General features: G+C 31.5%; 1 protein-coding gene across 3 annotated transcripts; it reads left to right on the top strand.

Annotated features, from left to right (window-relative positions):
• Positions 1-597: 597 nt before the first annotated feature.
• LOC131035244 (metallothionein-like protein 2A) lies at positions 598-12,349 on the top strand. 3 transcript variants are annotated; one of them, XR_009372591.1, is made up of 5 exons: positions 598-753; positions 844-909; positions 3,087-5,436; positions 5,601-11,950; positions 12,104-12,349. XR_009372591.1 is itself a non-coding variant. In XM_057966912.2 (3 exons), the coding sequence occupies exons 1-3, from the start codon at positions 689-691 to the stop codon at positions 3,178-3,180; spliced, it is 225 nt and encodes a 74-aa protein (XP_057822895.1). In that variant the 5' UTR covers positions 598-688; the 3' UTR covers positions 3,181-3,408. The 3 variants fall into 3 exon arrangements, 1 of the variants encoding a protein (XP_057822895.1); XR_009103935.2 differs by having other exon boundaries at positions 3,087-5,841; positions 7,543-11,950; positions 12,104-12,332; XM_057966912.2 differs by lacking the exons at positions 5,601-11,950; positions 12,104-12,349 and having other exon boundaries at positions 3,087-3,408.
• Positions 12,350-14,035: the final 1,686 nt, after the last annotated feature.

Here is a 14,035-nt window from a genome sequence, read left to right as displayed (position 1 = left end):
ATGGTTTTGTTCTTTTCCTTAGACTCGAAAAATGAGTAAGTAAACTTTTTAACATGACAATGATACTTTTGTGACATGTCATTCGATACCATGTGGATGACCTCCTTCTTTACCACAAGAAGAAGCTCTAGCTTGAACCAACCCAAACCCTAAAAATTGACTTTATTCTAAACCACAAACGAGATATTGATTTGATCCATATCTCCAAGGGAAAAGGCAAAAAAAGCCCCATGAAATCTAATAATCTTATGTCCATCTAGTGGGCCACCCCATCGCAATTGAAAAAATGCTTTGAAAAGAGAGGCATGATAGAGCCACATCTGATCAACGGCCGAGCTTTGCAGCAAACTTTTCCAAACGTTTTGGGCCGCCGATGAGCGGAAAGGACATACTGAATTGCCGTGCAATTGTGATTGTCCTTTGCTGTTCTGACACGTCAGCAAGGATATGATGTGGTGAAGCAAAGACCATACACGTAGCCGTCAAGTTGCTTGATTGTGAAATTCGAAGGACCAGCCCACATGCAACAGTACAGGTGGCACCACATCTGCCACACAGATTGAACGTGATGGTGTACTACTAGGACTTTTTCTCCTTTATAGCCCACAACTTTTCTTCATTCCATTCTCATTCTAAGCTTTACAGACTCTTCTGTTTTCTGCTGTCCTTTTTTCTGTTAAGAGGAAAAATGTCTTGCTGTGGTGGAAAGTGTGGGTGTGGAGATAACTGTAGCTGTGGCGATGGATGTTCTGGGTTTGTCAAATTATAGTTATACCCATTTTTATTATTAAAGTTTTTTCAAGTTTTGATTTAATTTAATTTAATTGAATTGAATTATTGCAGGTGCAAGATGTACCCAGAGATAGTCGAGTCACATAAGGAGACTAAGGCAACGACTTCTGAAATGGGGTAAGCTTGTCAACAAGATCAGATTTTAGATTTTTCGTTTTTAATTTCTAATTTTTAGTTTTTTCATATTATAATTTTGGAAGGTTTGAATCTCTAGGGAAATGGGTTATTGAAGGGTAAAAGAAAAAGATTAGATTTTTAATTTTTAATTTTTAATTTCTAATTTTTAGTTCTTTCATCTTGTAATTTTGGAAGCTTTGGATCTTTAGGGAATTGGGTTACTGAAGGGTGGGTGAAGTAATTTATAAGGATTTTTTTTTTATTGTTTATTTTTGTAGATCTGGCCTATACTGTCATGAGAAATCTGTTTTTAAACATAATCGTGTTTCATTTTTAGTAGATCAGGCTTTACTTTATTCTTGAAGTAGAAATAAATTGATTTGTCATATTATTCTTTGAGATTGTGTTTTTTTTTTTTTATCAAAATTTTGAGTTGTGGGGGTTTTAGATCTGTTAAAGAGAAGTTAATTTTTAAAAGAAAATTGAAGGGGAAGATCAATTAGTTAATTTTGAATGGTAGTGTTTCTATTAAGTTTCTTTATTTCTTTTCTTTTCTTTTTTGAAAAATTAAATATCTTTTAAATTAGATATTAGATATAATTTTTTTTAAATTCTTAAGGTTAGAAGATTTTAAAATTATTATTTTTAAATATGAAAGTTAGAAAGATTGGTTCATATCTTATAAATTGTGGGTTTTTTAGATCTCTTAAAAAAAAAAGTTAATTTTCAAAAGAAAAAGGTAAAGAAAAATTAGTTAAATGGTATTGTTTCATTAAGTTTCTTTGTTTCTTTTTTAACCTTAGAAATAGGATAGTAATTTTTGGAAAATATATATCTCTAAAAATAGATATTAGGGGAAGTATTTCAAAAGAAAAAGGTAAAGAAAAATTAGTTAAATTTTGAATTAGAAATAGGAGAGTAATTTTTAGAAAATAAGAAGAGAACGTCTGTTGGTTTTTTGTTTTTTTGAAAGTTAATAATTGAGAGGTTGGGTGTGCAAGGTTATTACTACATAGGGTGTTCTTTCCTATATTTAAGATTGTTTTAGTAATTTTTTGAGATATATAAATAAAATTATCATTTTAGGGCTTATATGATTTTTTTAAAATTGGAGTAAATCGTTAACATTATGTTCTTCCCTATATTTAGATTTTTTTAGTAATTTTTTGAGAAGTATAATTAAAGAATACCATTTTAGGGTTTATAGTATTTTTAAAAAATTATTGTTTCTAAATATTGAAGTTAGAAAGATTGGTTAATGTTTTTTAAAATTTATCCTAAATTTTAAATACATCAATTTTTTATATTTTAAATATATAATTTTTTATCTTAACAAAAAACTATAACATATTTAATACATTTTGTGGGTATTGTATTTTTATTTAAGAAAATTGTTTAATTTTTAGTTATAGTAAGTGAAAAATACATTTTTAAAATTATTGTTACATTTTAGTTGATTGAGCTAGTATAAATATCTTTAAAAAATTACAACATATTTAATACATTTTGTGGGTATCATATTATTTTTATTTAACAAATTTGTTTAAGTTTCATTTATTATAAGGGAAAAATACATCTTTGTGGATATCATTTTAATTTTAAAAATTTGTATTATTTCTAGTCATTATAAACTTGAAAAATACAGTTTTAAAATTATAGTTACTTTTTAGTTGATTGAACTAGTATAAATATCTTAAATTCTTATTTTATTTTAAGTTGGAACTATTTTATTTAGTACATACATGAATGAAGATGAGTTCAAATATGAAATGAAAAGAAGGGTTCTTCCAATCTTTTCCTTGATATCATTTTAGAACTATTTTATTTATTTAAAAGAGTTATTTTATTTTAGTTTAGAATTATTTAATTTAGTTCATACAGTAAGACACAAATTTAATGTGTTTATTCTCTTCCTTAATATCAATTTAGAATTATTTTATTTATTTAAAAGAGTTAATTTATTTAAGTTTAGAATTATTTAATTTAATTCATACAGTCAGACACAAAACAAATTTTAAATGTTTATTGAAAAGTAAAATATATAAATAGAATGTAATTTTTGTCTATAATTTAATCATATGACTAAATAAATTTAATCTTATTGTATTCTATTTACAAAATTTTGTATTGTTTAGATGTATCAGTATATTAAATTTGTGTGATGAACAAATGTGCAGAAAAGTAGAGGAAGTAAGTGTTGCAGCTGAAGGGGGAGATGCTCCAAGTGGGTGCAAGTGCAGCCCCTGCAACTGCGATCCCTGCAACTGCTAATCATTATAAGCATACTAGTTATTATTATTATTATTATTATTATTATTAAATATAGTAATCCCTACTAAAGTTATGTTAGAATAATGAGATCCCTCTAAATTAAGCAATGGTGTGAGACTCTAATTTATGCACGTTGTTGCTCTTAAAACTTTATACTCCACATTTATTTGTGTGTCGTCTTGTTAAAAACTATTATGAGCAACATATACTCAGTAAATATTTTCTCTATTTTCTGCTTGCTGAGTAATTTGGTTTTAAATTTAATATTGGACATAGTTTGTGTTCTTTAGAAGATTGGAATTTGAAGTATTTATAATATGGACTCTTATCATTAAATTAAGTGTTCTTGGACAATATTTTTGTGATTATTTGAAAGGGGATAATATTTTATGATATTGAAATGGACTTCAATTTATTTTTATAATCATGGTATCTTTCTTGTGTGGGGGGAATGCATGAAAGATGGTGGTTGTTTCATTATAAAAATGGGGGAATGGATGAAAGATGGTGGTTATTTCAGTATGAAAAGGGAAAAAATAAAAAGTATATGAACAATGATTAATCAATCTTTTTTTAATTATGGTCATAAAATTTGTCTACATCATATTGTATTTTTATAATGTTGAAATGTTTTTTATTAGGTAAATTAAACATATATTGTTTTCAATATTTTTGAAATACTTTTTTATTGGGAAAAGTGATTGATTTCAAATGAAACATAAGTTGCTACCCATTGTAAAGTGTTTCCAAAATTCTATGTGAATGATATGTTGCAATTACCAAGTTTGAAGTATACATCAATCATAAGATAAAATGTGTGTTTTTGTCTAATATTAAGGTTAAATAATTAGGAATAGGGATGGAGCGATAAAAGATGGATCTCTACAATGTAGCAAAGAAAATGTCATAAGATAGAGAAAATGGTAATTCCTCTTAGTAGCAAATTAGGTGACTATATATATGGTGCATTGCCTTAATGATGAATGAGGTCATAATTTCTTATTAATGTAGTGTTGCATTTCTTTTCTTTTTTCAATCAAGTGTCAATATGTCATAAATTCAAAAAAGATTCTTTTGTGGAAATTTTGAAATTACAAATATTTGAAATCAAATAATAAATACATTTGTTGTCGGCTATGGAGATGTTTTCTTTGTTTTTGGTGCATTGGTGTGTTCTTTTGAAGATAACCTTATGTGATATCATATTATTTATAATTATTGTTATTATATTTTCATTATAATATTTTTATTTATTATTAATATCATTTTATTATTATATTATCTTATGCTATTTTACTATAAAAGGCATGTAACAAACATAAAATCCATGCAATAGTCTCATACAATATATTGTATCAACTTGAGATATAACATACCCTTTTCCTTCCTTGAAGATCAAAGTGCACAAAGAAGAAAGGGGATTTCACCATCTTTAATTTTAAGACAAAATATTACTTCAAGGTGTGGAATATAAAGTGTATTGGGCTAATTGAATAAGATTTTATGTTCCATGGTCACTCTTGCTTCAGATAGTAGTACATAAGGAAGAGCTCCATTTGGGGTTACTGAACAGAGTGAGGATAAGGTATTTGAAAATAGATACTTGAATCCATTCCTAGACCGTGATCTAGATGCTAAGGATGATGAAGACAATAGCTATGGGGGCTTCATTGGCTAGGCAATATTATATCCCGTGCGTTCATATTGTGGGATTTAATATCTCAAAAATCCAAAGCTATATATTGCAAATATATTAAGGACGTAGGGGTTTTATTAATTCAACATTAGAATACAAATATTAAGAGGTATTTTTTATTTATGCCAAAAGTAGGGGCTAGACACAGGTCTTCCATATGTGTCATCATTGGTGGATAACGACAAATATATTAAGGATGTAGGGGTTTTATAAATTTAACATCAGAATACGAATATTAAGAGGTATTTTTTATTTATGCCAAAAGTAGGAGCTGGACACATGACTTCCATATGTGTCATCATTGGTGGATAACAGGAGTCAAAAATCTCTTACAACGATCCCTCAACATCATTCATTTGTTTGTGTTGTTTGGTGATGTGGATCCTACATGCCTATCATGGCCGAGAAACCTCCTCCATTATTAAGTCATTGGGACATGTGCGAAGCATCACCGACATTTTGAGAACCATCTTCGACATGTGCTCTACGCATGTGTACATCCATTTCAGCTTCCCTTTCTACAACTAAGTCACTTGCAACCTTCTCGTTGGGTCGTTAAGGTAATTCAAAAGCTTTAGCTATTTCACAAGATTTTGCCACTAGTCATCCCTTTAGATGTGTGCATCCATATATGCATCGTCAAGTTAGCAATATGAGATTTGAACTTTGCCAGAACTCAAAATTTCTCTGATGAGCTTCCTTTTGTTGAGTGTATTTCACTCAGAAGTAGGGGCAATAAGAGAGAACAATTTCAACATAGCCACAAATTGGTGCCACAGAGGACAAGTTGGATGCAATAAATGTTTATTTGAATTCAGATAATATTCATTTCAAGTCAAATAGTGTTCATTTAGAAGGCGGGAAGTGGTAAGCAGTGAAATGGAAGGAAACATCATGAAAACCTACAACTTCAAGCCATTATCAAGATTACAGTCAAAGAGGACCGAGGAACAATACTTATACAGGTATTTAAAAAACTCTTATCCCCTCCATTGAACTATTATTCTCATTCATTTGTTTTAACTTAGTAATGTCAATCATGGAAAGGATTATTCCATTTGTCAAAATAATTAGTAAAGTAGGACGAATAATACATGAAGAACCATCATTTGATATGTAACCAAGATCTATTGAAGACTAATTACAATTTATAATATCTAACAATACCAATAGAAAACACTAGAAAAAATACCCATGAGAGAGTATAAAGACCTCAAATAGAGCAAAAAAATTGTCACAACAACATAATATATTAAAAAACTATAAGGATTTTTATTACATAAGTACTGCCATAAGGGTGCAACTCCCATATATTAAAAACCAGAAAATAAGTACATAGATAATAAGAAGGGGGACACGAGGGGATCAGTGATATAGATAACCAATCCCCTTTCCAATCACTTTCAACCTTTATATAATCTCTTCAAGGAACAGATTGCCATTATCCCTCATGAGGGCCTCAAACTCATCCAAGTTGTATTTCTTGCCTACCCCAACTTTGAATAACTTCCATGTTTTAGCAATTTTCGTCTTTCTGCCTTCTGTATTAAGATTAAAAAAAACTAAGCATGATCTTTGATTATGGCACAATCTCAAGGGTCTCCAGTGCAATCTTGACACCTTCTGCATTCTCCTCCTTCACTATGCAATGCACAATACCATAGGCGTTAATGGAATATCCCAAAATCTAGATGATGGGGGAGAACAAGTTCTCATAAACAATTCCATCACATGTACATGCTCGTTAGCCCAAAAAATATGTCCCTAAAATGTTTATCACAAACATCTTCTCCTCCTCATTCCCTTTGTTGAATAGATAAGCAATCTTCTCCTCTAGGGATTCTCTGAGATTGTTCGTGCATACACACAGACACTTAACACCAAAGGAGTTTGCCATTTTATGTATACAAACTTGATGAAGGAATCACTAATTTATAGCCTTCACATCCTAACAATGGAAACAAATCTCAAAACAAATCTCTTTGGGATTTCTTTCTAAAATGTGCGCCCAAATATTCAATCTGATGTTGTTTGTCTAGGAAGATCTTTGACATTTTGTTTGAAAGGATAATACCCTTTCATCCATCTACCATCTGTTATGTTTGAACCTACATTTTGTACCTTTGACTGTAAAAATAGACATGATCAGAGAATTTGATCAATTACTTTTCAATTTTGGCAGAAAATCAACTCATCGAGTTCATATCGAGCTCCAATATAATCTTTTTTTAATCCTTTCTATGGCCTCATAGATGGCAGACTCTACTGCCAAAATTGAGATTTGAAATCTTATGGAATGTAATTTTTGTTCCATGTGAAGCCATATCATCCTTTCTAGGTAACCAATGTTTATTTACATTTATCCCAAACCAAAAGATCTCGTAAATAATCCCTTGGTAACCCTAATTGGAATAGAAAGGAAAATAAACAGTTCCTCGGGGCAACTGCCAAGGAAAAGAAACACCTTCATTGACTCTTAATTTCCCTAGTTCCAAATTAACCCCTTCATGTGTAAATTTGACTTTCTTTTTTCATTTACTTATGGATGCACTAGGATGAACATACTCATCATTTCATAGCAATATCATAACCAAACTTTTGAAAATTTTATTATAATTTTATCCATTAATTAACCAACTGATAGGTACATATGGATTGAAATGCAGATGGATCCAATTGTGGATATAGAATATGTAATTGTTACCAGTGAAGAAAAATTTGTTGCTGGCATAGTCATTTATCGAAAAGGTTGTACACTTGTTGACATCCATCATGAAATTGTGGATGGTGAACTCATTGAATATCCTTTCGATTTTATCAATGGGCTTGGGCATCCTTTAAATATAAAGCTGGAATAAAAATGGAAAGCTACAACAACACTTATAGGCATTAAGAGGAAACATGACACAATGGACGTTGATACACTGGAGTCAAATATATTGAAAAGTACTCCAAACCCTCAACACAATAGAGAGTGTGTGGAGGAAGGTATGCATAAACATCCAAGAGGTGGAGATAGGTCTGAGTAAGTGGAACAAAGCATAGTTGTTGATCCATATGTATTGGAATCTTGGAAATAGAATGTGCACAGTTTAATGGAAGAATTTATCGATGAGAAGCTTACTCTCAAAGTATATTCATAAAAGGGAGAACCTAAAATAAAGATCTATTGTGAAAGTTGTGGAATTCATTATAGAACAGGGGAAGTATCCATGGCAGCGTGAACAATTTGTAACTTTAGAAATAATCGTATGAAAATAATGTCCCATCAACGTCACATTTTAATGGAGGGAAATGGTGAAAATCTTTAAAGTAGCACAAAAAAGTAGACAACAGTGGTTAGAGATCGATTTGAGATCAATCAAGCAATTAAACTTCTAGATGATTTCAACAAGACACAAGAACCTAATTTGTTCAAGGTGGTGGAAGCAACACTTGCAGGCTATGAGGATAAGAAAAAAGTAAGAGTGGAATGTACATGATGCAATAAATGGTTTGTTTGGTGCCAACAAGTGGTAATATTATCAGTTCTCTAAATGAACACATGAAATCAAAGAAGCACACACTACTATAGATGAGGCTTCATGTGATACAATTATTTTAAAGAGTGACACAACCAAGAGACCCAAGAAGCCTACCAATGATAAGTCCCAACAAAGTTTGACTAGGTTCTTGGTCCCATCATCACCATCTATATTACATAGGGGTTCTAAAAGTGCAGATCCTTCTACTTCAAGTGTGTTAACTACCCAAGTTTAAATTTATTTTAAATATGATCTATTGTAATTTGTAAATTATTTGTGTTATCATCTTATTAAAGGTCATTCATCTCCATTGATGTTGCAATGTTGGGGGTATTGGTATTCCCATATTAATAGGAATGGGGAGATATTAGACACAAATATCCCAATGGATGATCAAAGGGATGGAAAATTATGGGCCATAGAGAAGCATACCAAGATGATGCTATGTTATGAGGGTAATGAATATTGTATTGATGACAGATATAAGTATATTCATTACAAGAGGGCTTCCAAGACATGGATCCCATTTGAATCATTGACATGCATCTTTTGTAATATGATTCTACAATGTGATGACTTAAGGATGTGTTTATATCGTGAATCAAGGTGTGTTGATAAAAGACATGGGAGGGATACAGGGAGAGGGAGATGACTTAGACTATTTGACTCAAAATGAACTTAAAATAGTTGCTAAGGTTTCAAATTATAGGCAAAGATCAACAATGCGAAATCTTTGGTGGGAAAAGACAAAGGTTGCTATACTCTCTATTAGAATGAGATCCCTAAAGGAGAAGTTGTTTGAATCGATAGAAAGGAAGGATGTTTTTAAGGTTTTGCAAGGATGTTTGTGAGGCACATAAACAAGGAAAATTACAAGGTAAAGATGTAGTTTGGGATTTTGTCAAGGATATCTTTCATAACCTAATGCATCCAAAGGCAAGGAGAAGGTATAATACATCCACTAAATCCCTTTCTGAGATGATCAAGTTATGGGGAGGTCCTAGATTATATAGCTTTATTTTGCTTGAATCTAGATGGTCCTTGAATTTCTACAACTTTGAGACAAGTTAGAAAGTCATTGGCATACATCCCAGGGGAGCACGACTATATTTTTGAGGCAATAGGGAATGTGCATGCTTATTATAAAACCAAACATGGTATATATGACCCAATTCCTGTGTACCTTGTTGAAGATGAAATTGTTGTGAAAAAGTATGTTAGGTGGGTAGCAAAAAGTGATAAATTGGTGGGTTTTTGTGGTAATAAAGAAGAACGTCAATTTCAATCATATTTCTTGGTGACAGTTGGTGATGGAGTTGTAGGCTATGATACCATAACAAATTCTTTTAAGAACAATGCTATTAGCCATTATGCACGTGTTATTATTGCAAACCCTTCACATGAAAAGCTTCCTCGTTTGGTTGTGGTTGCTCATCCAACATGAAATAGATTCAATGCAAATTTTGTTCGTCAACAATGGAAAAAAAATATAATTTTTTAAGGAGACATGTGGAAAATAATTTGGGACCTATTGTTGGTCATTCCTTAGATGGGGATAGTAGAAAAAGACAACTTATGTTAATGGACTATTGTTCAATAGAAGGTATTTGATATCAAATTCCTTGGGAATAGTGGAGACTAAGCGAGTTTTCCAATGGTTGCAATGTAAGAGGATTGCATGACCAGGAGTGAATCCACAACGACAAAAAGCTAGTGAAACATTTATTTAGCGGTCAACAAGATTTGATTTTAGGAGAAGAGCTGATAAGTTTTAATCATGTTAAGATGGTTTATAACACTTTTAAAGTGGATGATCACAAGATTAAAAGTGAAGATATAGGGAGGATAGATCGACAAAATTCGGGTTCGACACAATGTATTGCTTCAAGGCATGTTCAGAGTTGTTTGAAAGAGATGAGAAGTACATCTAGTGGAAGGTTAGAGAGGATACTAGACATAGGGACATATCTAATGATTGTTGCTGACTACATTAACATTTTTATGTCTTAGAGTTTGACTCTCTGGGAAAGAGTGAGAAATGCTTCACAAGTTCATCATTTCTTCACGTTATGGTTATGTTGGCTACGAAAAGAATCTAATAATAATAACAATATAAATTTCATCAGAAAGAGGCATATCAAGATGTGAAAATTTCTTGCCACTTTGTAGTTCTGTTGTTGAGATAGTTTCGAGATCAATACTTCACTTGCCATGTGTTTTGCACCTAACTTGGTTAGATGTACGTGAGAACTTCTTTAGCAAAGTTGGTGGGATGGTTGGAGCTGAAAGGGCCTATGATTTCACTGACTTGGTTCACATTGTGGGAACCCTTAATAGAGTTTCAGAAGAAGAATCAAATCCCCAAGGGCTTCATTTTAATAAATCTCATAAGAAGCAAGAAAGTATCTAGAATGAATTGCACCAAGAAATGATACAAAATGTCAACATATTATCAGAATATGATTCAATATCTATAGATGATAAAATTATAAAATACCTCAAGATAGGATTGAAGGATGCACAAGACATATTATCATCTCTTGGAATGTGACTGGAGAATCCGACACAATATTCTTGGTGGGTTAAACCATGGACAAAGGGCCAAAATTATCCAACATTACAAGTTGTGGATGAAGTAGCCGATGACTCTCCACCAACTCATTCTAACTCTATATTCCAATCAAATTCTTCAGTGGCACACAATCATGGTGAATTTCAAATAATGGAAAGTGAGTGGAGACATGAGTTGGATGAAATTTTAGATTCCATAGATGAAAATGTAAATAAAACTCTAAAACCAGTGGTAGAGCTTGATGGTAAGGATATGTTCAAAGCTTGTTTGGTTAGTCAGTTGAATGGAAATCCAACATTATCCAAAGATAGGTTAAATAAAGTGAGGAATGGGGTCTACTTTAGGTGAGATGAGAGGGCCCCACAAAAGGGTGTTTCAATTAGCTTTGGAATTGGATCAAATTGTGGGGTGTTGTTTGAGAGCAATTCAATACCTCCCACTTAACGTACTACAAGAAAAGGTGTTTCTTGAAGTACAAGATAAGGTGTTTCTTGTGGAACTTGGTACATTAGAAGGGTTAAAAGAATATGGAGGAAGGATGGTAATAGGATGTTTGATTACCATAATGACATTGACCCTTTGGATAGGCCAGAAGGCATTGAGCTTCAATTATGTTGGCACAATAGAATAATTAAGGGAAACACATGTACAAGCATGATTTGATAGATCTTGCTTTTGTGGGACTTGATTCTATCATAGAAACAACCAATTTATCTAACAATGCTAGGAATGATACATACAAATTAGAAGAAAGAGATGACAATTTTTTTTTTCAGATTTTGTTAAAATTTTGAACAAGGTGTATTTTCAAAACATTCTACTTTCTTCCTCATGTATTCCCATATGTTAGATTGTCTATTTTTTTTTTTTATCAAATCTAATATTGGTTTTATATTTTTTGTCTTCAGGTGCAATGAATAGTGTGGATGGTGAATATTTAGGATAACTCAACCAATTTGTTGCTACTTACTTCTTGGTGTAAGTTTATTTCACTGACCATTCATATTTTGTAGTGAAATGAAATTGGAGAAAAATAAAATATGTTCTAAATGAAATTGGAGAAAAATAAAATATGTTCTAAATGAAATTTCAATACAAATCTAGGTCTCACATGGCGATCCAAATGTGCAGGTACATGGCTTGACAAAAAGTCATATGTCATTCATGATATCAATGGGGTTTTCAAATCAAATCTAAAGGTGATAGAAGGTCATCAATCAAACAACTTGGCACTGTGGAAGGTGGACAACTCGCCCACAACTTGCATTTCTCAATACTATTGTTGATGTTTGCACTAATGTTAATGGTGCAACTCTATAAAACTCTATAATTTATATTTGCATGTATTTAAAATCAGGGCAATGTCCTGTGTGAACTTGAATGAGACCAATTAGGTTGTCCCATTACATGTTTATTGTTGGTGTTAACTATTGAAGGTAGATGTGAGTTTGTCTAGCCCTTTGTTGCACCATTAATTTGTATCCTATTTCAACTTTGCATAATAATAAAGAACTTGATAAATTACAAAAGCTTCCTCATAGATTTGTTGTCTTTACTTTTTTCTCTCATCTAAGCTGGTTGTTTCATATTCCAAGGAATAATTAATTATCTTGAATTATAGCTATACTTATTGGTTCAATTTCATTCATTCACCATTGGCTCTGAGATCTAAGCTAATTCTACTCCTACGACATGAAAATTAAAAGATTATATGATTGATTTGATCCTCAAATTAACTAGGAAAAAAAATTGGTGCCTATTCCTTAGGGTACCATATTTCAACACCAAATAATGTAGTTCTTACAAATTGTATAAATATCTCACAATTTTATCATCTAACACTTGTGCCTCACACAAATGTCCCTACAACAATTGTAGATTCTACTTAAGAATCACTATAAGATATATCTACCTTACTATAATATAATGATATAATTTAATTCTTTCCTTGAAATAAACTTGCAATTCATACTACACATTCACAATTGATTGGGAAGACAAATTAATGCACCCTAGACACATCCATTCATATAAGTAAACACATAAAATAGGAGACTTGATCTGAATTTGCTTGTATTAAATCCATTAAATTCAATTGTGTATACAATTTTGTAAAGAAGTAAATACTTTGCAACTATATTCTATTATCAAAAAGCTCAAACCTAATACATTCTACCTGCCCAAGAGAATTTTCAAAACCCTTGTAGATGGCCTTGAATTATTTTTTATAATAAAAAAGGAGCCAAACAAGATTCGGGCCATCTACACGTGTCAAAATCTGATTAGCCTCAACTAGAATATGCTCTTCATAAGCAATCATTTCTCCTTTTGCAAGAATTTGGTGCAGGTCTTTATATGCTCTTCATAAGCTTGACTAACCACCAAAGCATTTTGTTTATTCAAGATCCTCACACTATACTCTAATTGTGACATTCCTTCTAGCCTCTTATGGAGGTTTTCTTCTATTTTATCAACATCATCAAACACATTATTGATTATGCCATGGAGAAATACTTTCCCAAGCTCTTCTTTCCACTCAACTTCTTTTTTAACTTCTCGCATGTCCTTGAAAAATGTTGGTGGTTGTGTGCCTTGCAGATTATTGAATTTATCCAAATCTTTCTCTACATTTCTATGATATTTATGATGTTCATTCAACAATAGATCCATCTTTAACAATATAGCTTTTGTCTTATCCATTATAGTTAGTAATTACAATTTAACGTCATTATCAAAATGACTTCTATATTGCTAAAAAAATTGTAACAATTGCTTGAAGCATTATTGGCAAAGCGGTTGCCTAGAGGCACTGCTAAATACAGAGGTAAATTACCTTTAAAATGTTTTGCATGCAATAAGATTGGTCACATAGCGGCTAATTGTCCTAATGATAAAAATGAACACAAGAGAGATAAATTCAAGAAGTATAGGGGTAAAGGCAAAAGAGATTGTCTTATTGTTATTGATAATGGTATCACTGATGAAGAATCTTATGGTGATTCTAGTGAAGATATTGTGTTTGTAGCTATTAAGGAAGAGATATCAGACCAGAAGGCATTAGTA

This window comes from Cryptomeria japonica, chromosome 5 (assembly GCF_030272615.1).
Source record: "Cryptomeria japonica chromosome 5, Sugi_1.0, whole genome shotgun sequence".
In the NCBI taxonomy this organism is placed as follows: Eukaryota; Viridiplantae; Streptophyta; class Pinopsida; order Cupressales; family Cupressaceae; genus Cryptomeria; species Cryptomeria japonica.
The sequence above is the reverse complement of the archived record's forward strand: the minus strand, read 5'-3'. Positions and strand labels throughout refer to the sequence as shown.

What these genes read in the sequence shown, in the direction of transcription:
- LOC131035244 (XM_057966912.2), top strand. Translation starts at nt 689, where the DNA reads ATGTCTTGCTGTGGTGGAAAGTGTGGGTGTGGAGATAACTGTAGCTGT. An exon ending in TGTGGCGATGGATGTTCTGG is followed by an intron (nt 754 to 843) that starts GTTTGTCAAATT and finishes GAATTATTGCAG; the next exon opens with GTGCAAGATGTACCCAGAGA. An exon ending in GCAACGACTTCTGAAATGGG is followed by an intron (nt 910 to 3,086) that starts GTAAGCTTGTCA and finishes ACAAATGTGCAG; the next exon opens with AAAAGTAGAGGAAGTAAGTG.